The 25,570-nt window shown below is 40.7% G+C and overlaps 1 protein-coding gene across 11 annotated transcripts in view; it reads right to left on the bottom strand.

The window, feature by feature from the left end:
* The window catches only part of SLC39A9 (solute carrier family 39 member 9), a 67,252-nt gene that overhangs the window by 35,949 nt on the left and 5,733 nt on the right, over positions 1 to 25,570 (bottom strand). For all 11 annotated transcript variants that reach the window (XR_010150962.1, XR_010150964.1, XR_010150963.1 and 8 more), the window contains exon 2: positions 2,172 to 2,280. Coding sequence is in view for 4 of the 11 variants with exons in the window: in XM_063792951.1 (XP_063649021.1) it covers positions 2,172 to 2,280 (109 nt within the window). In the remaining 7 variants the exon portion in view is untranslated. The remainder of the gene's footprint in view (positions 1 to 2,171; positions 2,281 to 25,570) is intronic.

Raw genomic sequence — 25,570 nt, 5'->3', positions numbered from 1 at the left:
TAAATGTAAGTGTTTCTCTGAGTTCTGTGACCCACTCTTGCAAATTGACTGAACCCAAAGAGGGGGTTGTGGGAACCCCAACTTGAAGCCAGTTGGTCAGAAGTTCCAGAGGCCCAGGCTTGCGATTGGTGATGGGTGAAGGAGGGAGCAGTCTTGGGGACTGAGCCCTAGATCTGTGGGATCTGATACTGCCTCCAGGTAGACAGCGTCAGAATTAAATTGGAGGACACCTGGCTGGTGTCCGCTGCTTGGTAGTGGGGAGATATCGCCACGCATCTGGTTACAGAAGTTTTTCTTCTGTGTTTATGATTGTTGTGGTGTGAGAGCACAGGAAAAACACGGTTAGAGAGAGTTTTTCTCTACACACAACCTAACACACGGTAGATAATTTTAGTCTTAAACTACACCTGGGCTGGGTGAGGTGTCTCACACCTGTAATCCCAGCACTTTGGGAGGCCAACTTGGGAGGATCGCTTGAGTCCCGGAATTGGCAACCAGCCTAGGCAACAGAAGGAGACTCTATCTCTACAAAAAAAAATTAAACATTAGTCAGGCATAGCAGTGTGCATCTATACTATAGTCCCAGCTACTCAGGAGGCTGAGGTGGGAGGATTGCTTAAACCCAAGAGATTTCAGCTGTGATGGCAAAACTGGACTATAGCCTGGGCGACAGAGTGAGACCATGTCTCAAAACAAACAAATAAAAAAAAAACCCAAAACCCCCAACTATACCTGAAACATGGTATGTAAATTATATCTCAAATTGATATTAAAAATAACACAAAGAAACTATACTTGAAGCACTTCTTTCCTCTACTCCAGTGTTTCTGAAACTTGTTTCATAAGAATTGCAGACAACTTGTTAAAAATAGATATTCCCGGGATCCTTCCTGGAGGTCAGGAAATCATACTTTTAAAATGTACCTCTTCCTCAAGGAATTTTCATTATCAGACAACTTTAGAAAACAACTGCCACCCATAAAAGGACAAATGTTAGGATAGTGATTTCTATAGTGGAATCACATCCCAGAAAAATTCAAGATGACCCACTAGAATATGAAAGAAAATACTGTTCTATGTATATTTAAATCTCAGGCCTCAAAAATATTCCTATTTTAGGAGTGTATTTTATAATGTACACATTAAATCAGTGCAATAGTGCATGTAAATCATTCCTCCCTCCCTCTGTAGGATGTGTGACCATAAAAAAAGTAGAGACCACTGCTTTAAGGCTCCTGATTTATTACTGTTCCCCAATGCAGCTGACCACTCCTCAGCCCCTGTCCTATCTTGCAACACTTCTGCAATCCTCATTTATATCTGCCAAAACTCTTTGTCTATCAAACTCCAGGCCTAAGAGCATCACCATTCTGGATAAAGGACACAGTTCTTTTCCTCTACCAAGATCTGAAAAAGTATTTATTATATTGTATCTAGTAAGAAATTTGGAAGTGCCTACCTCTTTATACTATTCTTAACATCTGGTAGACTTGGTACTTGAGGATTCAGCTCATGTATTTAACAGCTGTGGTGTCAATCCTTCACAGGTAACTGTGAAGTTTCATGACATGTAGTAATCGGATTTTGCTAAGTCACAAATGTGAATCAAGTATGCTTTTCAGCTGTGTGAAGGACCAAATTACTTTGCTGGTGAGTAAGCCAAGCTGACCACCAAGCATTTACTCTCACACAGCTATACTGTTCCCTCTGCTTGTTGCTAATAGGGTCAGGAAAGGCCTCTTTAATTTTTTCAGTTATCCTTTACTGCATGGATCCTCATCAATTATCTATAAAGTTTACTGTAAAGGGTCCTTAAATTTAAATATTTATATCTATATATTTTTAAATTAAACAAAAAATGCAGCCACTATCATGTGGGATTTGGGAAGTGTTTGAGTAAGCATTAAAAAAGAACTGTCATAACTTAAAATGACTCATTCATGCACTGTGGCAAATAAACATTAAGTGGTATTCATGAATTGGGACATTCAGTTGACAAACTGCTAAGGATGTGTCAATATCAAAGATATCAAGATATCTCTCAACAAATCTTCTCAGGGTAGAACTCTATGGTAAACATGAACTGTGCTCAGAAAACATACCACTAAGCTTCATCCTGCTAACCCTCCAAGTCAATAACATATCTCAAATAATGCTCTTCCCTTTCTCACCCTCAAGAATATCTTCATAAAGGGCATGTACTCCTTCAGGCACGATGACCGCCAGAGCAGTTCCACAGAGAAGGCCAGCACCCAAAACAGTCACCAGCTTCAGTCGTTCCTGGGGAGAAAGCAAAAGAAATCATTGCAAACTTTGATTAATTAATGGGAAAAAGTTTCTGAAGTATCTGTAATCAAGACTGTGAGCTGCTCATTTGTGAGACCAACATCTACAATAGACAGTGAAGATGAAAAATGATCAATTGCATGAGTAATGCCAAGTAAAACAAAGAAATGAATTTTTTTTTGTTGTTTTTTTGAGACAGAGTCTTGCTCTGTCGCTCAGGCTTGAGGCAGTGGCGTGGTCTCGGCTCACTGCAGCCTTCGCCTCCCAAGTTCCAGCGATTATCTTGCCTCAGCCTCCCGGGTAGCTGGGATTACAGGCGTGCACCACCACATCTGGCTAATTTTTGTATTTTCAGTAGAGACGGGGTTTCACCATGTTGCCCAGGCTGGTCTCCAACTCCTGACCTCAGGTGATCCGCCCGCTTCGGTCTCCCAGAGGGCTGAGATTACAAGCGTGAGCCACTGTGCCTGACTGAGATGAAATTTTTTAAATGACCAGGTTAACAATGATTTGGGAAAATGTCTACTATCCATGACAGGAAGAATGAGTACGCTTTAATACTGGAAGGAATGTGAATTGCTACAACCTCTGGAGACTACAGTTTGGCATTTAGATTTAAAGCCTCAAAAATGTGAACTCTTTGATCCAGAAATTTTACTTCTAGAAATTCATCCTAAGAAAGAATTGTGCAAAGATGACCACTGTGCTTATTACTAATGCAAACCTGAAAATAAATGTCCAATAAAGGAGACTGGCTAAATAAACTATAAATTTCATCAGAGTACCACACCACTCAGCCATTAAAAATTAAGAAATAAATATGTTAATGGATATAGGAAGTCACAATATGCTGCTATGAGGAAAAAGCTGATGGCAATCAATATGTATTGATAATCTCATATTTATAAAAAATATTTATATATATAAGTAGAACAAGTTATATTAAACATTAACAATTTTTTACTTAAAATTTATAACTTGCAATATATAAATACATAACTTTTAAAACATTTATAATTTACCTACAATAAACATGTATTACTCATACGATGAAAAAAATGTATTTAGACATTAAGGCTAAAATTCTTCTGTGGTTTTAATCCAACTTAATCCTAATTGTCTTCTTTTCAGCCAAGTTTGAGGGACTCCCTCTTGTCATACAAAAAGATTAGGTTTCAAAGTTTCTTGAAGCAGCAGTATACCCTAATATGACTCACTGGGATCTTAGAAGTATGAAAAATGATCTTAAAAACTACAACTAGGTGGGTGGATCACCTGAGGTCAGGAGTTCGAGACCAGCCTGGCCAACATGGTGAAACCCCGTCTCTACAAAAATACAAAAATTAGCTGGGTGTGGTGGTGTGTGCCTGTAATCCCAGCTACTTGGGAGTCTGAGACAGGAGAATCACTTGAACCCAGCAGGTGAAGGTCGCAGTAAGCAGAGATTGCACCACTGCACTCCAGCTTGGGTGACAGAGCAAGATTCCATCTCAAAACAAAACAAAAAAACCGGCAAGGAGAGCCAGGCACGGTGGTGTGCACCTGTTGTCTCAGCTGCTTGGGTGGTGGAAGCAGAGGATCGTTTAAACCCAGGAGTTCAAGGCTATAGTGTGCTATAATCACATCTGCTATAATCACTGCACTCCCACCTGGGCAACATAGTAAGAGCTGTCTTTAAAAAAATAAAAAATAATAAAAAACTACAAGAAGCCAGGCATGGTAGTACGTACCTGTTGTCCCAGATATGGAGAGGCTGAGGCTGTAGTGAGCTATGATCTCACTGAATTATACTCAAGCCTGGGCAACATAAAGAGACCCCATTTTTGAAAATAAACAAAACCACAAGGGAATAATTATATATGTTGTTTATGAAAAAGTTTCAATAATTTAATGGTACATCATGAACTTCATCTGTTTGTTTCTTTTAAGAGGTTAGTTAGCAAACAAGCGGTCCATTCCAAGATGGCCGAATAGGAACAACTCCGGTCTGCAGCTCCCAGTGTGATCGACGCAGAAGACGGGTGATTTCTGCATTTCCAACTGAGGTACCTGGTTCATCTCACTGGGATGGGTTGGACAGTGGGTGCAGCCCAGGGAGGGTGAGCTGAAGCAGGGCGGGGTGACACCTCACCCAGGGAAGCGCAAGGGGTAAGGGGATTTCCCTTTCCTAGCCAAGGGAAGCCATGACAGACTGTACCTGGAAAATCGGGACATTGCCACCCAAATACTGCGCTTTTCCAACAGTCTTAACAAACGGCACACCAGGAGATTATATCCCGCTCCTTGCTTAGCGAGTCCCACACCCATGGAGCCTTATTCACTGCTAGCGCAGCAGTCCAAGATCCAACTTCAAGGAGGCAGCCTGACTGGGGGAGGGGCGTCTGCCATTGCTGAGGCTGGAGTAGGTAAACAAAATGGCCGGGAAGCTCAAACTGGGTAGAGCCCACTGCAGCTCAAGGAGGCCTGCCTGCCTCCGTAGACTCCACCTCTGGGGGCAGGGCATAGCTAAACAAAAGGTAGCAGAAACTTCTGCAGTCTTAAACGTTCCTGTCCGATAGCTCTGAAGAGAGCAGTGGTTTTCCCAGAATGGTGTCTGAGCTCTGAGAACAGACAGACTGCCTCCTCAAGTGGGTCTCTGACTCCTGTGTAGCCTAAGTGGGAGATACCTCCCAGTAGGTGCCGACTGACAACTCATACAGCCAGGTGCCCCTCTGAGACGAAGCTTCCAGAGGAAGGATCAGGCAGCAATATTTGCTGTTCTGCAGCCTCTGCTGGTGATACCCAGGCAAACAGCATCTGGAGTGGACCTCCAGCAAACTCCAACAGACCTGCAGCTGAGGGACCTGACTGTTAGAAGGAAAACTGTTAACAAACAGAAAGGAATAGCATCAACATCAACAAAAAGGACATCCACACCAAAACCCCATCTGTAGGTGACCATCATCAAAGACCAAAGGTAGATAAAACCACAAATACAGGGAGAAACCAGAGCAGAAAAACTGAAAATTCTAAAAACCAGAGCACCTCTTCTCCTCCAAAGGACTGCAGCTCCTCGCCAGCAATGGAACAAAGCTGGATGGAAATTCCTTTGACAAGTTGACAGAAGTAGGCTTCAGAAGGTCAGTAATAACAAACTTCTCCAAGCTAAAGGAGGATGTTCAAACCCATCGCAAGGAAGCTTAAAACCTTGAAAAAAGATTAGACACATGGCTAACGAGAATAAACAATGTAGAGAAGACCTTAAATGACCTGATGTAGCTGAAAACCATGGCATGAGAACTACGTGACACATGCACAAGCTTCAGTAGCTGATTCGATCAAGTGGAAGAAAGTATCAGTGATTGAAGATCAAATTAATGAAATGAAGTGAGAAGTTTAGAGAAAAAAAGAGTAAAAAGAAATGAACAAACCCTCCAATAAATATGGGACTATATGAAAAGACCAAATCTACGTTTGATTGGTGTACCTGAAAGTGATGGAGAGAATGGAACCAAGCTGGAAAACACTTTTCAGGATATTACCCAGGAGAACTTCCCCAACATAGCATGGCAGGCCAACATTCAAATTCAGGAAATACAGAGAATACCACAAAGATACTCCTCGAGAAGAGCAACCCCAGGACACATAATTGTCAGATTCACCAAGGTTGAAATGAAAGAAAAAATGTTAAGGTCAGCCAGAGAGAAAGGTCAGGTTACCCACAAAAGGAAGCCCATCAGACTAACAGCGTATCTCTCAGCAGAAACTCTACAAGCCAGAAGAGAGTGGGGGCCAATATTCAACATTCTCAAAGAAAAGAATTTTCAACCCAGAATTTAATATCCAGCCAAACTAAGCTTAATAAGTGAAGGAGAAATAAAATCCTTTATAGACAAGCAAATGCTGAGAGATTTTGTCACCACCAGGCTTGCCTTACAAGAGCTCCTGAAGGAAGCACTAAACATGGAAAGGAACAACCAGTATCAGCCACTGCAAAAACATAACAAATTGCAAAGACCATCAATGCTAGGAAGAAACTGCACCAACTAATGGGCAAAACAACCAGCTAACATCATAATGACAGGATCAAATTCACACATAACAATATTAATCTTAAATGTAAATGGGCTCAATGCCCCAATTAAAAGACACAGACTGGCAAATTGGATAGAGTTAAGACCCATCAGTGTGCTGTATTCAGGAGACCCATCTCTCATGCAGGGACACACATAGGCTCAAAATAAAGGGATGGAGGAAGATCTACCAAGCAAATGGAAAGCAAAAAAAAGCAGGGGTTGCAATCCTAGTCTCTGATAAAACAGAGTTTAAACCAACAAACATCAAAAGAGACAAGGCCATTATATAATGGTAAAGGGATCAATTCAACAAGAAGAGCTAACTATCCTAAACATATATGCACCCAATACAGGAGCACCCGGATTCATAAAGCAAGTCCTTAGAGAACTACAAAGAGACTGAGACTTCCACACAATAATAATGGGAGGTTTTAACACCCCACTGTCAATATTAGACAGATCAACAAGACAGAAGGTTAACAAGGATATCCAGGACTTGAACTCAACTCTGCACAAAGCCAACCTAATAGACATCTACAGAACTCTCCACCCCAAATCAACAGAATATACATTGTTCTCAGCACCACATTGCACTTATCCCAAAATTGGCCACATAGTTGGAAGTAAAGCACTCCTCAGCAAATGTAAAAGAACAGAAATCACAATAAACTGTCTCTCAGACCACACTGCAATCAAACTAGAACTCAGGATTAAGAAACTCACTCAAAACTGCACAACTACATGGAAACTGAACAACTTGCTCCTGAATGACTACTGGGTAAACAACGAAATGAAGGCAGAAATAAAGATGTTCTTTGAAACCAATGAGAACAAAGACACAATGTACCAGAATCTCTGGGACACATTTAAAGCAGTGTGTAGAGGGAAATTTATAGCACTAAATGCCCACAAGAGAAAGCAGGAAATATCTAAAATTGACACCCTAACATCACAAAAGAACTAGAGAAGCAAGAGCAAACACATTCAAAAGATAGCAGAAGGCAAGAAATAACTAAGATCAGAGCAGAACTGAAGGACACAGAGATGCAAAAAACCCTTCAAAAAAATCAATGAATCCAGGAGCTGGTTTTTTGAAAACATCAACAAAATTGATAGACCGCTAGCAAGACTAATAAAGAAGAGAGATGAATCAAATAGATGCAATAAAAAATGATAAAGGGGATATCACCACCGATCCCACAGAAATACAAACTACCATCAGAGAATACTATACACACCTCTACGCAAATAAACTAGAAAATCTAGAAGACATGGATAAATTCCTGGACACATACACCCTCCCAAGACTAAACCAGGAAAGAAATTGAATCCCTGAATAGACAAATCACAGGCTCTGAAACTGAGGCAATAATTAATAGCCTACCAATCAAAAAACATCCAGGACCAGACAGATTCACGGCCGAATTCTAGCAGAGGTACAGATTCACAGCTGAATTCTACCAGAGGTACAAAGAGGAGCTGGTACCATTCCTTCTGAAACCCTATTCCAATCAATAGAAAAAGAGGGAATTCTCTCTAATTCATTTTATGAGGCCAGCATCATCCTGATACCAAAGCCTGGCAGAGACACGACAAAAACAAAAAAGAGAATTTTAGACCAATATCCCTGATGAACATCGATGCAAAAATCCTCAGTAAAATACTGAGGATGCAAACCAAATGCAGCAGCACATCAAAAAGCTTATCCACCAAGACCAAGTTGGCTTCATCCCTGGGATGCAAGGCTGGTTCAACATACGCAAATCAATAAACATAATCCATCACATAAACAGAACCAAAGACAAAAACCACATGATTATCTCAATAGATGCAGAAAAGGCCTTTGACAAAATTCAACAGCCCTTCATGCTAAAAACTCTCAATAAGCTAGGTACTGATGGGATGTACCTCAAAATAATAGCTATTTATGACAAACCCACAGCCAATATCACACTGAATGGGCAAAAACTGGAAGCATTCCCTTTGAAAACTGGCACAAGACAGGGATGCCCTCTCTCACCATTCCCATTCAACATAGTGTTGGAAGTTCTGGCCAGGACAATTAGGCAAGAGAAAGAAATAAAGGGTATTCAATTAGGAAAAGAGGAAGTCAAATTGTCCTCTTTGCAGATGACATGACTGTATATTTAGAAAACCCATCATCTCAGCCCCAAATCTCCTTAAGCTGATAAGCAACTTCAGCAAAGTCTCAGGATACAAAATCAATGTGCAAAAATCACAAGCATTCCTATACACAAATAACAAGCAGAGAGCCAAATCATGAGTGAACTCTCATTCACAATTGCTACAAAGAGAATAAAATACCTAGGAATCCAAATTACAAGGGATGTGAAGGACCTCTTCAAGGAGAACTACAAACCACTGCTCAACGAAATAAAAGAGAACACAAACAAATGGAAGAACATCCCCTGCTCATGGATAGGAAGAATCAATATCATGAAAATGGCCATACTGCCCAAGGTAATTTACAGATTCACTGCCATCCCCATCAAGCTACCAATGACGTTCTTCACAGAATTGGAAAAAACTACTTTAAAGTTCATATGGAACCAAAAAACAGCCTGCATTGCCAAGACAATCCTAAGCAAAAAGAACAAAGCTGGAGGCATCACACTATCTGACTTCAAACTATATTACAAGGCTACAGTAACCAAAACAGCATGGTACTGGTACCAAAACAGAAAGATAGACCAATAGAACAGAACAGAGGTCTCAGAAATAACACCACACATCTACAACCATCTGATCTTTGACAAGCCTGACAAAAACAAGAAATGGGGAAAGGATTCACTATTTAATAAATGGTGCTGGGAAAACTGGCTAGCCATATGTAGAAAGCTGAAACTGGATCCCTTCCTTACACCTTATACAAAAATTAATTCAAGATGGATTAAAGACTTAAATGTTACACCTAAAACCATAAAAACCCTAGAAGAAAACCTAGGCAGTACCATTCAGAACACAGGCATGGGCAAGGACTTCATGACTAAAACACCAAAAGCAATGGCAACAAAAGTCAAAATAGACAAATGGGATCTAATTAAACTAAAGAGCTTCTGCACGGCAAAAGAAACTACCAACAGAGTGAACAGGCAACCAACAGAAGGGGAGAAAATTTTTGCATCTACCCATCTGACAAAGGGCTAATATCCAGAATCTACAAAGAACTTAAACAAATTTACAAGAAAAAATGAAACAACCCCATCAAAAAGTGGGCAAAGGATATGAACATACATTTCTCAAAAGAAGGCATTTATGTAGCCAACAGACACATGAAAAAATGCTCATCATCACTGGTCATCAGAGAAATGCAAATCAAAACCACAATGAGATACCATCTCACACCAGTTAGAATGGCGATCAATAAAAAGTCAGGAAACAACAGATGCTGGAGAGGATGTGGAGAAATAGGAACGCTTTTACACTGCTGGTGGGAGTGTAAACTAGTTCAACCATTGTGGAAGACAGTGTGGTGATTCCTCAAGGATCTAGAACTAGAAATACCATTTGACCCAGCCATCCCATTACTGGGTATATACCCAAAGTATTATAAATCATGCTGCTATAAAGACACATGCACACGTATGTTTATTGCAGCACTATTCACAACAGCAAAGACTTGGAACCAACCCAAATGTCCATCAACGATAGACTGGATTAAGAAAATGTGGCACATATACACCATGGAATACTATGCAGCCATGAAAAAGGATGAGTTCACGTCCTTTGTAGGGACATGGATGAAGCTGGAAACCATCATTCTGAGCAAACTATTGGAAAGACAGAAAACCAAACACAGCATGTTCTCACTCATAGGTGGGAACTGATCAATGAGAACACTTGGACACAGGGTGGGGAACATCTCACACCAGGGCCTGTCATGGGGTAACACTTGGACACAGGGTGGGGAACATCACACACCAGGGCCTGTCGTGGGGTGGGGGCTGGGGGAGGGATGGCATTAGGAGAAATACCTAATGTAAATGGCGAGTTAATGGGTGCAGCAAACCAACATGGCACATGTATACATATGTAACAAACCTGCACATTGTGCACATGTACCCTATAACTTAAAAGTATAATAATAATAATAATAATAATAATAAAGAGGTTAGTTAGCAAAAACAGTAGCTCTATTATCTCTGATACATTACTGAACTTCTGACTGAGAGGCTGGGAGCCTAACTAGCTTTTGTAAATATTATCTCTATGGGAAAATAGTTTTTTTTAGCTGAAAGGCTGGTTGAAACATTACTCTCTCCTTGTTTGGAGAGGAAGAAAGGGATCTAGGTATCTATTGAAAAAGGGGAAACTAAAGCTGCAACGTCAACACCAATTAATACTTGCCATATAGCAAGAGAAGAATCCCCCCTGATCCCCAGCACACAGCCAGGTCAACCCTTATACATTCAGAATGGCTACTAGGTACTTGTAAACTGAGAGTATTCCAGTGGTTGGGGTACTGGCTTGGGAGGCAGAACAGACTCCATGACGCTGACAAAGGATTTGTATTTGAAGTAGAAAGAACTTCTACAACTCAATAATAAAAGACAAACAACCAATTAAAAATGGGTAAAACACTGCACAGACACTTCACAAAAGATGTATGAATGGCTAATAAGCCCATGAAAAGGTGCTCAACATCATTTAGTCATCAGAAAAATGTAAATCAAAACTATGCAAGATACCTTTTCATACCCATTAAAATGGCCAAAATTGAAAAGACTGACAACTTTAAATAATTACAAGATATTGAGCAACTGGAAAACTCACACATTGCTGGTGGCAGCATAAAATGGTACAACCACTTTGGAAAATTAGCAGTCCCTTATAAAGTTAAACTAGCATTCCCCTTTTTCATTTCCCCAAAGGAAATGAAAACATATGTCCACAAAAAACTTGTACAAGAATATTCATAGAAGCTACATCAAGAATAGCCACAATCTGGATCAGATGTCCATCGACAGGAGAATGGATAAACAAATTGTGGTATATTTAAACAATGGAATACCACTTGGTAATAAAAAGGAATAAACTGCAGCTACATACAGCACATAAATGAATAAATCTCATAAACATTTTCCTGATGTTTGAGTGAAAGAAGCCTTACACAAAGGAGTATACACTGTATGAATAAATGTATATGAAGTTTAAAAACAGGCCAAACTAATCTATAAAGATTGAAATCAGAACAGTGACTGCCTCTGGTGACCAGTGATGAGAGGGTGGCCACACAGTGGGGATTCACTGGAAAGTGGCATCGGGTTACTTTCTAGAATAACAGATATGTTCTAAATCTTGATTGGGATGTTACATTTGTAAACATTTGCTAAAATTCATCAAACTATATTAAGATCTGTACCTTTCATTCTATAAAATTATCTATTTATAAAAAAATTAACTGGGCAGTAATTTACTTAGCCAGGATTTCTGAAAGGATTCATTTTAGAATATTCAGTTTTAACAAGGCTTCTTTCCTTACGGCAGTTCTCTGAAATCAAGGTCAGAGATCTAATTCGAATACTAAAAGGCCCTTCCAAAAATTTTCCTTAAACAATCTCATCTGCCATTCAGATATTTCTTAAAAATAATTCACCACAATTTTATGTCAATAACATCATGGGGAAACCAGTGGTGTTCACAATTCTGGATCAACCCACAATTCACTAGGCACTTACCAAGTGCTTCATAATACTCTACCCTAGGGTCACATGAAAAACTACATTGAGATAAGTTTTAAAAGCGGAAAAAGAGTTCGAGACCAGCCTGGCCAGCATGGCGAAACCCTGTCTCTACTAAAAATACAAAAATTAGCCGAGTATGATGGTGCACAACTGTAGTCCCAGCTACTCGGGAGGCTGAGAGAGAATCGCTTGAACCTAGGAGGCGGAGGTTGCAGTGAGCTGAGACTGTGCCACTGCACTCCAGCCTGGGTGACAGAGCGATACCCTCTCTCAAAAGAATATGAAATATAAACAGGAGTTTGGTGCAAGTTTTTAGAAAGCCACAGTAAAGGTTTTTATTAATCTTTAGACCCATGTTTTAAAAATAGGGATATTAGCTACCAAAGTTATCAATTCAAATTAAAGAACTGGGAGAAAATATAAAAAATGATTTTCTCTCAATATATAGATGGAGAATCGAAGGCCAAAGATGAGAAGTGATTTGCCCAAGATCACATGACTAAGCTAGTTAGTGGTTACAGGGATGATTAGATTCGGCATTGCACTCCATGACAATGCTCACTGCATAGCATAATACATACAATCCATTATAAAAAAATTTATCTCCAAAAAAGATGATATTCATGCAACCTTTCAAAATAGTATGAATCAGCAAAATCCCTCAGCAACACCGAGAGAAAAAACAAAATCATAAGTAGTTATAATTCTTCTCTATTGACAGTTTCTAATGGTTCATGACAAAATAAAATAAGGACAATACAGTGAGCACATCATAAAGCTTTATTTCTTCAATGTAAAGAACTATTTTTTATTCTGAGATTATATCCTACCTAATTTTGGTTATAACGTCCTTTCTTTTAAGAAATGATGGTGACAACAGTTTTTGTTTTTATTTTTAGTGTCCTTACATGGCAAAATTAAAAGGAGGTAATCCTGTATCGATTCTTTGAAAAAAAATTTTTTTTTTTTGAGACGGAGTCTCGCTCTGTTGCCCAGGCTGGAGTGCAGTGGCATGATCTTGGCTCATTGCAAGCTCCACCTCCCAGGTTCACGCCATTCTCCTGACTCAGCCTCCCGAGTAGCTGGGACTACACGTGCCTGCCACCATGCCTGGCTTATTTTTTGTATTTTTAGTAGAGACAGGGTTTCACCATGTTAGCCAGGATGGTCTCGATCTCCTGACCTCGTGATCTGCCTGCCTCGGCCTCCCAAAGTGCTGGGATTACAGGCGTGAGCCACTGCGCCCGGCCGATTCTTTGAAATTTTAAATATATGACTGATTTATGAAACCCAAAAGCTGGAAAACCCTGATCTAAGTGCAAACATGAAATTATAATACCATCGAACATTCAGAAACAAAGAATTTGAGTTTGTAGGATGAGACCATCAAGGTAAATCCGAATGAATCATCTAGCTTTGCAGTATTTCCTCCGAAGAAAGGCAGCGTGAGGTAAAACTACTGTATTGTTTTCAGTTCACTTTGAAATTAAGTGCATTTATTTACCAAATGAAGTTAAATATCCACTCAACACTATGTTTACTGTTTGTCCCTGTAACCCCTTCCCCACAAAATTACCAATTCTGTCAGGGCAGAGATCTTTAATTTACTGCTGAATTCTCAATTTATAAGGAAGTATCTGGCACACAGCAGTTTCCCCTAAATATTTATTGAAAGAATGAATTAAATGCCCACCACCATGCAAAGCACTGGGGACTTGGTACCGGCCACTGGGCTCTGATACAAACAATTACACAAATGCAGCGGAACCTCTTTAGAATATTTGTGCCAGGAAATAGACCTCACATATTCCTTGTAACTATATCAAGAATTTTCAGTGATTAGTTGATTCAGAATTGATAGTTTCACTCAAGGGGCATGCAAATACATTTATTTATTTATTTATTTAATTTATTTTTGAGATGGAGTCTTGCTCTGTCGCCCAGGCTGGAGTGCAGTGGCGTGATCTTGGCTCACTGCAAGCTCCGCCTCCCGGGTTCATGCCATTCTCCTGCCTCAGCCTCCCAAGCAGCTGGGACTATAGGTGCCCGCCACCACGCCCGGCTAATTTTTTGTATTTTTAGTAGAGATAGGATTTCACCGTGTTAGCCAGGATGGTCTCGATCTCCTGACCTCGTGATCCACCCGCCTCGGCCTCCCAAAGTGCTGGGATTACAGGCGTGAGTCACTGCGCCCAGCCCGCAAATACATTTAATAAAGGGCCATAGGCTGGGTGCAGTTGCTCATGCCTGTAATCCCAGCACTATGGGAGGTTGAGGCAGGCAGATCACGAGGTCAAGAGATCGAGATCATCCTAGCCAGCATGGTGAAACCCCATCTCTACTAAAAATACAAAAATGAGCTGGGCATGGTGGCATGTGCCTGTAGTCCCAGCTACTCGGGAGGCTGAGGCAGGAGAATCGCTTGAACTGGGCTCTGGGAGGCAGAGGTTGCAGTGAGCCGAGATCACGCCACTGCACTCCAGCCTGGTGACAGAGCGAGACTCCATCTCAAAAATAATACAATACAATACAATACAATACAATACAATACAATACAATACAATGCCATAATAGAATTTCATATAAATATATTAAGCATCATAACAGAATTTCATCATAATAAATTTGAAGCAATGCTGTCATTTGTCTTATTAGTGCAAACATCTTCTATGACATATATTTTTCCCAAGCAGCTCAAAACTCCTTAGGAAAGGAGTTTTGTTAGTTATTTATTTACTATTTATTTTTTTGAGACGAAGTCTTGCTCTGTGGCCCAGGCTGGAGTGCAGAGGCACAACTCAGCTTACTGCAGCTACCACCTCCAGGTTCAAGCAATTCTCCTGCCTCAGCCTCTTTAGTAGCTGAGATTACAGGTACATGCCACCACATCCAGCTAATTTTTTTGTATTTTTAGTAGAGACAGGCTGGTCTTGAACTCCTGACCTTAGGTGATCTGCCTGCCTTGGCCTACCAAAGTGCTGGGATTATAGGCATGAGACACTGCACCCAGCCTGTTTTTTGTTTTTTGTTTTTTTTGAGACAGCTCTGTCACCCAATCTGGAGTTCAGTGGCACCATCACAGCTCACTGCAACCTCAAACTCCTGGGCTCAAGTGATCCTCCCACTCTAGCTTCCTGAGAAGCTAAAGCCACTAGTGTGCACCACCATGCCCAGCTAATTTTTAAATTTATTTTGTAGACGTGGGGTCTCCCTGTGTTGCTCAGGCTGGTCTCAAATTCCTGGACTCAAGTGATCCTCCCACCTCAGCCTCCCAAAGTGCTGGGATTACAGGCCACTGTGCCCAGCCTCAGTCCTTGTTTTAATCTTCAGCAAAGCAATGTAAAGATTGTCCTACAAAATTTTTATCAGCTTGATAAATGTCTATGAGCCTTTTCATGGCAACCAATATTACAGAAACAACACTTTTGATGAAAAGAACCAGCAGTCCAAAAAAAAAGCATTACTGCCAATTGCACTTTCTATTTTAATTTGAAAAAAAAAATTCTTTACCTGATCATTTTAGACTCAATCTGATTTATTTTAAGCGCTAGAATTGTGGCTTCATGTATTTGTATGGCTGTATTCTTTCACACAACTTGGGATTCAATCTCAAGTTGTGTTTATATTAAAGTTAACAAAATGCTGACAGGTTCTCTATTTTGCTTATGGTAAATCACTAAAAAGTTTATTTAAATGGAGAACTACAAATTCCAAGTGTCATTCAAGATGAAAAGACAGTTCCCAAACCAACAGTTTCTGTCAGTGAAATGAAGTATTTGCTCAGGAGAGGCATGAACTGTGCAATGCCATTGGTTTTATGTTATCTCATTTTAGAAGTTCACAGTTGCAGCCTGACTGAACCAAAGGATCTGCTAGATATATTAATTAAAACAACAGCTTGCACTCTATGCCGTTAACCATCAGCACAAGCTTTGAAGTCAAGTTTAATATTTCTTGGCAGACACCAAGGTAATTAAATGGTCTTTCTTTCCCTGCTCACAGAAACAGTCAACAAATTGGTTCACCTAAAGACAAGCCAACAATTTTTAAAGTTTTTTTTTTTTTTTTTTGAGATGGAATCTCACTCTATGACCCAGGCTGGAATGCAGTGGTGTGAACCTGGCTTACTGCGACCTCTACCTTCCAGGTTCAAGCGATTCTCCTGCCTTAGCCTCCTGAGTAGCTGGGATTACAGGCATGTGCCATCATGCCCAGCTAATTTTTGTATTTTTAGTAGAGACAGGGTTTCACCATGTTGACCAGGCAGGTCTCGAACTCCTGACCTCAAGTGATCCACCAGCCTTGGCCTCCCAAAGTACTGGGATTACAGGCATGAGCCACCGCATCCAGTCTTTAAAAGCTTTTGATACGGAAAACATTTTATCTCAATCTTCCTTGTGCCATGCCCATTTTAGTAGTCAAAGTGTCAACTACAGCTTCCTAAAAAAAATCAAAGGTACATCTCTTATCATAAGATTGATCCCTTCAAAGTTTTAGGCACTGAAGAGATAAAATATCACAGGCTATGAAGTAACTCTTGTTCAGGCAACAAAGTTTTTCCCCATATTCTTACAAACAAACCTGCTTCAAGAAAGAGATATTTCTTAATGTCAATTTAGCCACTACATTATCTGCTGCTAAGTGTTAGTAACAGATAATAAAGAAAACTCAGATCTAATTTGGTTCTTCAAGTCCTCACAGCTGAAACAAGATGCCCAAAAGCTTCCTGGCTCTCAGGAGCAGCTGTGTGAAACAGGACAAGTCTTTAACCTTCCTGGGCTTCATGGCCTCCTCTGTAAGAAGGGGCTACTGCTACTAGTATTATTATTGTGTAGGAGCAGCATATTAGTGCACTTAGCAGAGTAGGTGTTGTTATTACTTGTCTTCAACATCATCAGTAGCATGCAAAAAAAAGCTTCTAAGCACCTCCACTGCAAGAATAATGAAAGTTCCAGTGAACGAAGTTACAATTCTGCCATGTTGCCAGGGGCATATAAGCTTCCTATTTCCTAACTCATGTGACATCAAGGTTACTTAACACCTTCTAAGGCAGTAATAACAAGCAAGTACTTTATTAATGCCATTTCCTCCAATCTTGGAAAATAAGATTAATTTATTTTTCTTTTTGCATAAAATTCCTTTCTAAACATAAAAGAAATAAATATAAATCCCCTAAGATTGTTTGATGTAACTACAAAGCCAAAACAAACAAAAATCCATTGAAAAATAACCTGGAAAAGCATTGCCAATAAATAGATCATTGATACATAAGAGTTCAACTGAACTGAGCAGACTAAAATAGTAAATATACCTTTTCCTCTATGAAATTGGTACAGTTTTAAAAATGAATAATGATAATGTTTGTGAGAATATAGCGTTATTTGCATTTGTTGTAAAAATGCATTTTAAAAAACTGGTAATATAGATTGAGAACCTTCTGAAGAACATTCATGCCCTTTAGCCCCATCATTCTATCCCTGAAAAAAATAATCTGAAATACACTCAATGCTTGAGACAAGAAAATATTCATGCAACACTATTATCATGACAAAAATGTAAAAACATATTAAATGCATATTAAGAATTTCTGTACATAATTGAATGTAATGAGGACATTTTTTAAAATGCCCAAGGCAGGGCACAGTGTCCCCTACTGGCAATCCCAGCACTTTGGGAGGCCAAGACAAGACGATTGATTACTTGAGCCCAGGAGTTTGAGACCAGCCTGGGCAACATAGTGAGACCTTGCCTCTAAAAAAATACAAAAATTAGCTGGGCCTGGTGGCACATGCCTGAGTCCCAGCTACTAGGGAGGTTGAGGTAGAAGGATCGCTTGGGCCCAGGGTGCGGAGGCTACAGTGAACCAAAACAAACATGCCACTGCACTCTAGCCTGGGTAAGAAAGTGAGACCTTGCCTTAACAACAACAACAACAAATGACTAGAACAAGTTTTTAAGAATAAAGGAAAATGCTTATGATATACTACCAGGTTATAAAAGGGAGAATGTAAATTGTACATATCAACCATAATTAACTATGTTAAAAATGCAAACAAATAGAAAAAAAGAAACAAAAATGTTATTAGTGATTCTAATTGAACAGTTGGATAATAGATAATTTTATTTTCCTTTTATACGTTACCGTATTTTCCAAATTTTCCACAGCGTCTTTTAAAAAATTGTTAATTTAATTAAAGCCTATATAAATAGGGGATTTGTACTTACTAAACTTGAGGCCCAGTTTCCTTATCTACAAGCAGGACAAGAATTCTTCCCTTTCAAGGTTACTGTTAAAATCAACGTAGAACCTGACATATCAGTTGACATGTAGTCATTAATTATTATACTATAGTCAAATTAGAGAACATAGTGTCTTTAATGTGAACATAGAGATGTTTTCCCCTCTACTAAGTGATTCTAAATAACTGCACTTTGACGTTGTGTAATAATTCAAAATGTTTTTCTGTCTCTCCCACCCCCACTGCCATGCTGTAACTTACTTCCTCTACTTGCTTGCCCACCCCTTCTACATTCAGAGGGCTTAGAAATCAGGCAGTCTAGAGGCTTGTAGACTCACAAACATGGGTTGTTTGGCCCACGCACTGATACAATATTTGAATAAGTAGCCAAAGGATAAAATTCAGGAGACTTCATATGAAAATCCAGATTTCTAGCTTTGGAAAAATAGGAAGATTTGGTGTCATCAAATGATATGTGCCCTTTAGATGCCCACAGTTCTCACTTCTCCCTAATGACTCCCAGGCACTGACACTGAAGGTCAGCTGCCATATATCATGACACTGGGGCTGTCTTATTTTACTCCAGGCTTAATTCTCTGTTCAGCCTTATTTGATTTTATGATCCATTACCTACCTCTATCAGTCAGGGTCCTTTCATCAAAGAGAAAGCATAAAGTAATTTGAAGAGAGAGAGTTTAACATAAAGAATACCTACAAAAGGGGGCTGGGCACGGTGGCTCATACCTGTAATCCCAGCACTTTCGGAGGCCAAGGCGGGCTGATCAACTGAGGTCAGGAGTTTGAGACCAGCCTGGCCAACATGGCAAAACCCTGTCTCTACCAAAAATACAAAAACTAGCCGGGCGTGTTGGTAGGCAGCCGTAATCTCAGCTACTTGGGAGGCTGAGGCAGGAGAATCGCTTGAACCCAAAGAGAGAGGTTGTGGTGAGCCAAGATCATACCACTGCACTCCAGCCTGGGCAACAGAGCAAGACTCCATCTCAAAATAAGAAAGAAAGAAAAAAGGAATACCTATAAAAGCATAAAAGGGGACTAGAATGATGAGGAATTGACTAAGAGAGAACCGTAAAGAATATAATAGCAGGGCCGGGCGCGGTGGCTCATGCCTGTAATCCCAGCACTTTGGGAGGCCGGATTCACCTGAGGTCGGGAGTTCAAGACTAGCCTGACCAACACGGAAAAACCCTGTCTCTACTAAAACTACAAAACTAGCCAGGCATGGTGGCAGGCACCTGTAATCCCAGCTACTTGGGAGGCTGAGGCAGGAGAATCGCTTGAACCTGGGAGGCGAAAGTTGCGGTGAGCCGAGATCGCACCATTGCACTTCAGCCTGGGCAACAAGAGCAAAACTCCATCTCCAGAAAAAAAAAAAAAAAAAAAAAAGAATATAATAGCAGATATAAGGCGCAGCTACTATCCTAGCACTAAGATAAGAGTGCTCGAAGAAGAGGCCCCACAAAGGCTGAGATCCAAACTCTGTTGAAGAGGGGATGGCTGGGGCTTGGCGAATGGCAGAGAAGTTTCTATAGTGCCATGCTGGTGGAACTTGCTGGAAATCTGTACTGTAGGTTTTGGGGAAAGTGGCTCACTGGCAAGACTATAAAACCACCCAAGGGGGGTGCCAGGGGAAACTACTGACTGCTGGGTGCGTGAGCAACTGTGTGTGCAGCAGGAGGCTAGGGCTGGAGAAGCCATTGGTGGTGCAGGAGCTGGGTCTCAGGGAAGTCTGGCTAGAAGCTGGAAAAGCCACAGCCACATGTGCTGCAGGAACCTGTGCTGAAGAAGCTGGGTGCATTGCAGGAACTGGACACCGGGCAGGCTGCCTGTGCTACAGAAATTGGTGCCGGGCAAGCATGCCAGAACCAAGAAGGAAAACCACTTCCACTTACAATTTCTCTCCAGTACCCCTTGCAGACAAAGCATAACATTGTGCCAGCTGGTAGAGGAAAAATATTTACGGGGCTCAGATGCGTTTTTGCAGAATAGTCAATGAAGAGTGAATTTAAAGCTGAGAGGAAATAAATTGATAACTGGCTCACTAGCCTACCAGAATTACATAAAAAAGATACATAGGAGCCAAATGAGAACCAGGAACAGTATAAAGCAAACAAAATGCTTGTTCTTCAGGCTATTTGGCTAATAAGAGACTTTGCTGGTCCTTTAGATTAATGTGGCTTCTGGATGGCCAAGTTCTACACAAGGGAGGTGCTACTAAAATTCTTCTCCTTCATCATAATTATAATAACATTTATTAAGTACTTATGATGCCAGGCATGTTCTATTATAGTCACTTTACATATATTAGCTCACTCATCCTCAAAACAATCTTATGAGGTAGATACTTCTATTATCTCCACCTTAGAGACAAGGAAATAGAGACATAGAAAGTTCCATTTGCCCAGGTTTACACAGCCAGTAACGGCAGAGCCATGATCTGAACCTATATGTAGTCTAGCTCCAGAATATATAATCTTTTTTTTTTGTTTTTTTTGAGACAGAGTCTCGCTCTGTCGCCCAGACTGGAGTGCAGTGGCGCAATCTCGGCTCACTGCAACCTCCGCCTCCTGGGTTCAAGTGATCCTCCTTCTCCTGCTTCAGCCTCCCGAGTAGCTGGGACTACAGGTGCGCACCACCATGCCCAGCTAATTTTTGTATTTTTAGTAGAGACGGGGTTTCACCATGTTAGCCAGGATGGTCTTGATCTCCTGACCTCATGATCCACCCACCTCGGCCTCCCAAAGTGCTGGGATTACAGGCGTGAGCCACCGTCCCTGGCCCAGAATATATAATCTTAAACACTATGCTAAATTGCTTCTCTACAAGACATATTTAATTGTTCAGTGTTTGGCTTTTAGGATCTGTCTTCTTTCCCCAATTTGTCTCTGTCAAATGCATAAAGAATTAATGAAAGGAGTATACAACAAGGTGTAGGAGCTAGGGTACAATGTTTTGGTTAATAGAAAATTAACCTCAGGCTGGGCTTGGTGGCTCACATCTGTAACCCCAGCACTTTGGGAGGACGAGGCAGGTGGATCACCTGAGGTCAGGAGTTCGAGACCAGCCTGACCAACATGGTGAAACCGTCTCTACTAAAAACACAAAAATTAGCTGGGTGTGGTAGCAGGTGCCACCCAGCTACTTGGGAGGCTGAGGCAGGAAAATCTCTTGAACCTGAGAGGAGGAGGTTGCAGTGAGCCGAGATCGTGCCATTGCACTCCAGCCTGGGCAACAACAGCAAAATTCTGTCTCAAAATAAAAAAAAAAAGAAAGAAAGAAAATTGGCCGGGCGCAGTGGCTCACGCCTGTAATCCCAGCACTTTGGGAGGCCTAGGCGGGCAGACCACCTGAGGTAAGGAGTTTGAGACCAGCCTGACCAACATGGAGAAACCCTGTCTCTACTAAAAATACAAAATTAGTGGGGCGTGGTGGTGCATGCCTGTAATCCCAGTACTTGGGAGGCTGAGGCAGGAGAATCACTTGAACCTGGGAGGCGGAGGTTATGGTGAGTCAAGATCATGCCATTGCAGTCCAGCCTGGGCAGCAAGAGTGAAACTTGGAAGGAAGGAAAGAAGGAAGGCAGGAAGGAAGGAAGGAAGGAAGGAAGGAAGGAAGGAAGGAAGGAAGGAAGGAAGGAAGGAAGGAAGGAAAGGGAAGGGAAGGGAAGGGAAGGAAGGGAAGGAAGGGAAGGAAGGAAAGGAAGGGAAGGAAGGAAAGGAAAGAAAGGAAGGAAGGAAATTAACGTCAGATAAATACAGGGTTTGCAATAGATAGTTTGATGTAATTATCTATTAGTTACCCTCAAGACCTTTTCATTTAAAAATGAATTTCCATATAAGAATTTCCAGGGCTGGGTGTGGTGGCTCATGCCTGTAATCCCAGAACTTTGGGAGGCCGAGGCAGGCAGATCTCAACGCCAGGAGATCCAGATCATCCTGGCTAACATGGTGAAACCTTGTCTCTACTAAAAATACAAAAAATTAGCTGGTTATGGTGGCACGCACCTGTAATCCCATCTACTGGGGAGGCTGAGGCAGAAGAATTGCTTGAACCTGGGAAGGGGAGGTTGCAGTGAGCTGAGATCGCGCCACTGCACTCCAGCCTGGGCGACAGAGCAAGACTCCATTTAAAAAAAAAAAAAAAAAAAAAAAAACAAAGAATTTCCAGTCTAACTAATATTTATTTCCATTTTATTTCAATAAGTTAAAAACTGAATATTAGTATTCAAGGAAGACTGAGATTTCTGTAATTTCATTATAGGTTTTAAGAAATACCAGTACTCATACTTAGTACTACTATTTTTTTTTTTTTTTAAGACAGTCTCGCTCTGTTGCCCAGGCTGGAGTGCCATGGTACAATCTCAGCTCACTGCAATCTCCGCCTCCAAGGTTCAAGCAATTCTCCTGCCTCAGCCTCCCGAGTAGCTGGGATTACAGGCGTGAGCCACTGCGCTCAGCCCAGTGTGGAATTCCATACTGAGCTGAAGGGGATCTTGTCATTCAACAAAAGTCTCATCATTAAATTCTTTAATTAGAGGAGAGGTTAAGACTATCATATACAGAAACATTCTGAATCCATTTCATGTCATCTTCTCTTGAAAAGGATGTCACTTCTTGAACAGCACAATTTACGACTAACCTGTGAGGATGTCAAGTGTGAAATTCATCTTGGATAGTTCACAATAGGAACTACTTCAGATTCCAAATTGGCAGGTGTTAATTTAAAGGGCATCTAAGACATATTAACTTATTTCTTATAGGTTTCAATGGTATTTGGAGACGGTTTACTTCTGGAGTTTCAAGTTCTACTCCACTGACTAGGCAGAAAGCATGAGATATACTGTGGAAGGTATGAAAGATGTTCCTAATTTGGGGAGCTAAAGGCATCAATTTAGGTAGATCCATTTTCATTCCTTCTTTACACAGCATTCATTAGGAAAGGCAACATTTAGTAGTCAAGTGATTGATTTGGCAACAGGAATCAAAATGACTTAGTTCCAAATCACACCTCTACCAGAGTCTGTGACCTCTTCAAGCCTGAGTTTGCTCATTTGTAAAGTGAGGTTTAACAGTATCTCATAGTCTTGGTCCTGAGGATTAATAAGATAGTGCATATCATTGCCTGGTATACAGAAAGAGCTCAATAAACATTATTAATATTATAATGCAGATAAGTCTTAATTATGTTTATCAATATAGTATCCTGGAGAAAACAAAGTTTTTCAGGAAAATAATATTGAATCATATTGCAACCGGATTTTATTTGATCCAAACTTAGTTTTATCAAGGATCCTTATGAAACAATAATCTGTAGTTCAACCTGAGAAAAGACAAGCTGATGATTTCTTTCCAGATATGGATAAATTTACTGAGATTGCGAAGTTTAAAATTTTATAATTTACGTTCATTCATCTGAGACAGGGTCTCACTTGTTGCCCAGGTTGGTCTCAAACTCCTGGCCTCAAGCAAACTTCCAGCTTCAGCCTCCTAAAGCACTGGGATTACAGGTATAAGCCACCACGCCCGGCTCAAATCTTAGAATTTACAAATGAAATTCCAAACAGGTATAAAATCTCTTGTATTACCATAAGAGGGTAAGAGCAATGTACCAGACAATATAAAAGTCCTTAAAAATGTAACATTGTTAAATCTACTTCAAAGAGAACCTATTGTAGAGGCAGAAGCATACTGAATAAATTTGTTCTTCAGACACAATAAACCTTTGATTTGCGGGTAACTCAAACCCCTAAAGATACTTATTATGAATGAGTCAGTTATTATAATCAGACACTGATATGGTTTGGTTGTGTCCCCACCCAAATCTCATCTTGAGTTGCAGTTCCCATGCGAGGGACCTGGTGGGAGGTCATGCTGTTCTTGTGATAGTGAGTTCTTGCTGTTCTTGTGACAGTGAGTTCTCACGAGATCTGATGGTTTTATAAGGGGCTTTCCCCCTTTTGCTCAGCACTTCTCCATCCTGCCGCCCCATGAAGAAGGATGTGTTTGCCTCCTCTTCTGCCATGATTGTAAGTTTCCTTAGGCCTCCCCAGCTATGCTGAATTGTGAGTCAATCAAACCTCTTTCGTTTATAAATTACCCAGTCTCAGAAATGTCTTTATTAGCAGTGTAAGAATGGACTAATACAGACACAAAACTTTCAAACATGAAAGAACAAAACAAAGCTTAAAATGAGAGTAAGTATAATGAAGAAAAGAGAGTTAAATACTAAGGAAAATAGTATAAAGCAGGGAGGGTAGAGGAAAAGCCCTGGCCTCTCCAAATAGAATGGTAAATAGTAATGCAAACCAAACCCCAAAACAAGACCTTTAGATTCCAAACAAATTGCCGAAAAGTTTCCATGACTGCGAAGGGGAGGAGGGGGAGGAGCTTCCCATTATTAAGTCTGCTTCCAAATAAAAGGTTTAACAATTATAAATTAGAACAAAGTTATAAAAATGAAAACCTTTAAAAGTTTTTCTAATCAGTATTGAGAATCTGCCTCAATATTTTTGAAAGTTTTTATTATGTTCTAGACATAGTGTTAAGCCTGTGCTTATATTATTTCAACCTCACAACAATCCTAGAAGGTCATTTAACAGAAGAGATTTGGATTTTAATAGCTTGTTCAAGTAGTAACATTGACTTTGAATGATACTGTCTCAGACAGTCCCTTTTGAAATCAGTGCATTATTAATCATATTCATCTTTAAAATCATCCTAAGAATAGCACTACTTTCATCTGCCAACTTACGGATTTATGCTGTTGGTTATTTTAGGGAGTAGGTCTCCTTATGTTGCCAGTGGCTATTCACAGGCACACTCATAGCTCACTGCAACCCTGAACTCCTGGGCTCAAGTGATCCTCCCACATCAGCATTTGGAGTAGCTGGGACTAACCTGTGTGTGCCACTACATCCAGTTTTGCTGTTTTTGTTTGTTTGTTTTTTGTTTTTTTGAGAGGGAGTTTTGCTCTTGCTGCCCAGGCTGGAGTGCAATGGCGCAATGTTGGTTCACTGCAACCTCCGCCTCCCAGGTTCAAGCGATTCTCCTGCCTCAGCCCCCCAAGTAGCTGGGATTACAGGCACGTGCCACCACGCCCAAATAATTTTGTATTTTCAGTAGACACAGGGTTTCTCCGTGTTGGTCAGGGTGGTCTAGAACTCCCGACCTCAGATGATTCGCCTGCCTCGGCCTCCCAAAGTGCTGGGATTACAGGCGTGAGCCACCACGCCTGGCCTGCTTTGCTGTTTTAATACATGAAAAATGTG

Source organism: Pan troglodytes, chromosome 15 (genome assembly GCF_028858775.2).
Source record: "Pan troglodytes isolate AG18354 chromosome 15, NHGRI_mPanTro3-v2.0_pri, whole genome shotgun sequence".
In the NCBI taxonomy this organism is placed as follows: domain Eukaryota; kingdom Metazoa; phylum Chordata; class Mammalia; order Primates; family Hominidae; genus Pan; species Pan troglodytes.
The sequence above is the reverse complement of the archived record's forward strand: the minus strand, read 5'-3'. Positions and strand labels throughout refer to the sequence as shown.